At 37.7% G+C, this 931-nt stretch overlaps 1 protein-coding gene across 5 annotated transcripts in view; it reads left to right on the plus strand.

Moving 5' to 3' along the window:
* LOC108756760 (serine/threonine-protein phosphatase 2B catalytic subunit 2-like) overlaps positions 1-931 on the plus strand; it is a 165382-nt gene that overhangs the window by 145891 nt on the left and 18560 nt on the right. The window contains exon 10 of one of the 5 annotated variants that reach the window (XM_018500788.1): positions 201-233. The exons of the other annotated variants lie outside the window; for them this stretch is intronic. Coding sequence (XP_018356290.1) covers positions 201-233 — 33 coding nt within the window. The remainder of the gene's footprint in view (positions 1-200; positions 234-931) is intronic. 5 annotated transcript variants of the gene reach the window in all.

A 931-nucleotide genomic window follows, 5' to 3' on the forward strand; every position in this document is an offset into this window, starting at 1 on the left:
ACCCCCCCGCCCCCGAAGTTGCACTGACTGTCTTTTATATCGTACTCCTTCTCTATTATATTTGTATCAATCACACTGGCCTTGGACTCCTCCTATCTCGGCACGACACTATGCTACTACTACCTCTACTACTTCTACTACTACTTCTACTACTACCACTCAAAACTCCGATCGTTCGGCATACCGCAACCCCCGTAAAGTCGCCGCCAAAGTCGTTGTCCAAAAAAAGAATGGTAAGTCCCCGTGAGAGCCGACGACTTACTTGAAGAGCCAAGAGTTTTTTTCTTCTTTTTCGTGCGTGCCAAGAGTAACCCAACGAGAGTTTTCTCCCTTCTGAGTTTTTTTTCTCTCTTCCACTTCTTTTTGTTCCTTTTTTTTTTTTTGGTACCACGATGTATTTGTGATACAGTGTATGATATCTCTTAACTCTTTTCCTTTTTTTTTGGTTTTCTTCCGTTTCCTCTTCGCCAGTGTTTTCTCCTGCGTTTCGGTTCCGTTTCCGTTTCTGTCTCTTCGTTTTTTCGTCGCGCGGGCGCGCCTCGTGACGGGCGTTCTGTTGGATCCCGTATATTCTTATATATACCGCCAGTTCTCACGCTCGTGCGGTATTAATTCTTAAATGACGTAGACATTAGAATTTTTGTTTTTATTGGCATAACACGAGAATGTATTTCGATTTTTTTAATCTACACTTTCATTATTTCATTATAATAACGATAGTAATCTAATAATCAATTTCGATATCTCTTATCTAGAATTAACAATTAGCTTTCCGCTGTAGAATTCTCAAATGAATTAATCTCTACTAAGATCGTCGGATGAAAGAAAGTAGTATTATTATTACTCGACAGCGATTATCTTATGATCAACGAAATCGACAATTTCAATTTTTTTTTTTTTTTTTTTTTTTTTTTTTTTTTTTTTTTTTTTT

This window comes from Trachymyrmex septentrionalis, unplaced genomic scaffold (genome assembly GCF_001594115.1).
Source record: "Trachymyrmex septentrionalis isolate Tsep2-gDNA-1 unplaced genomic scaffold, Tsep1.0 scaffold13, whole genome shotgun sequence".
In the NCBI taxonomy this organism is placed as follows: Eukaryota; Metazoa; Arthropoda; class Insecta; order Hymenoptera; family Formicidae; genus Trachymyrmex; species Trachymyrmex septentrionalis.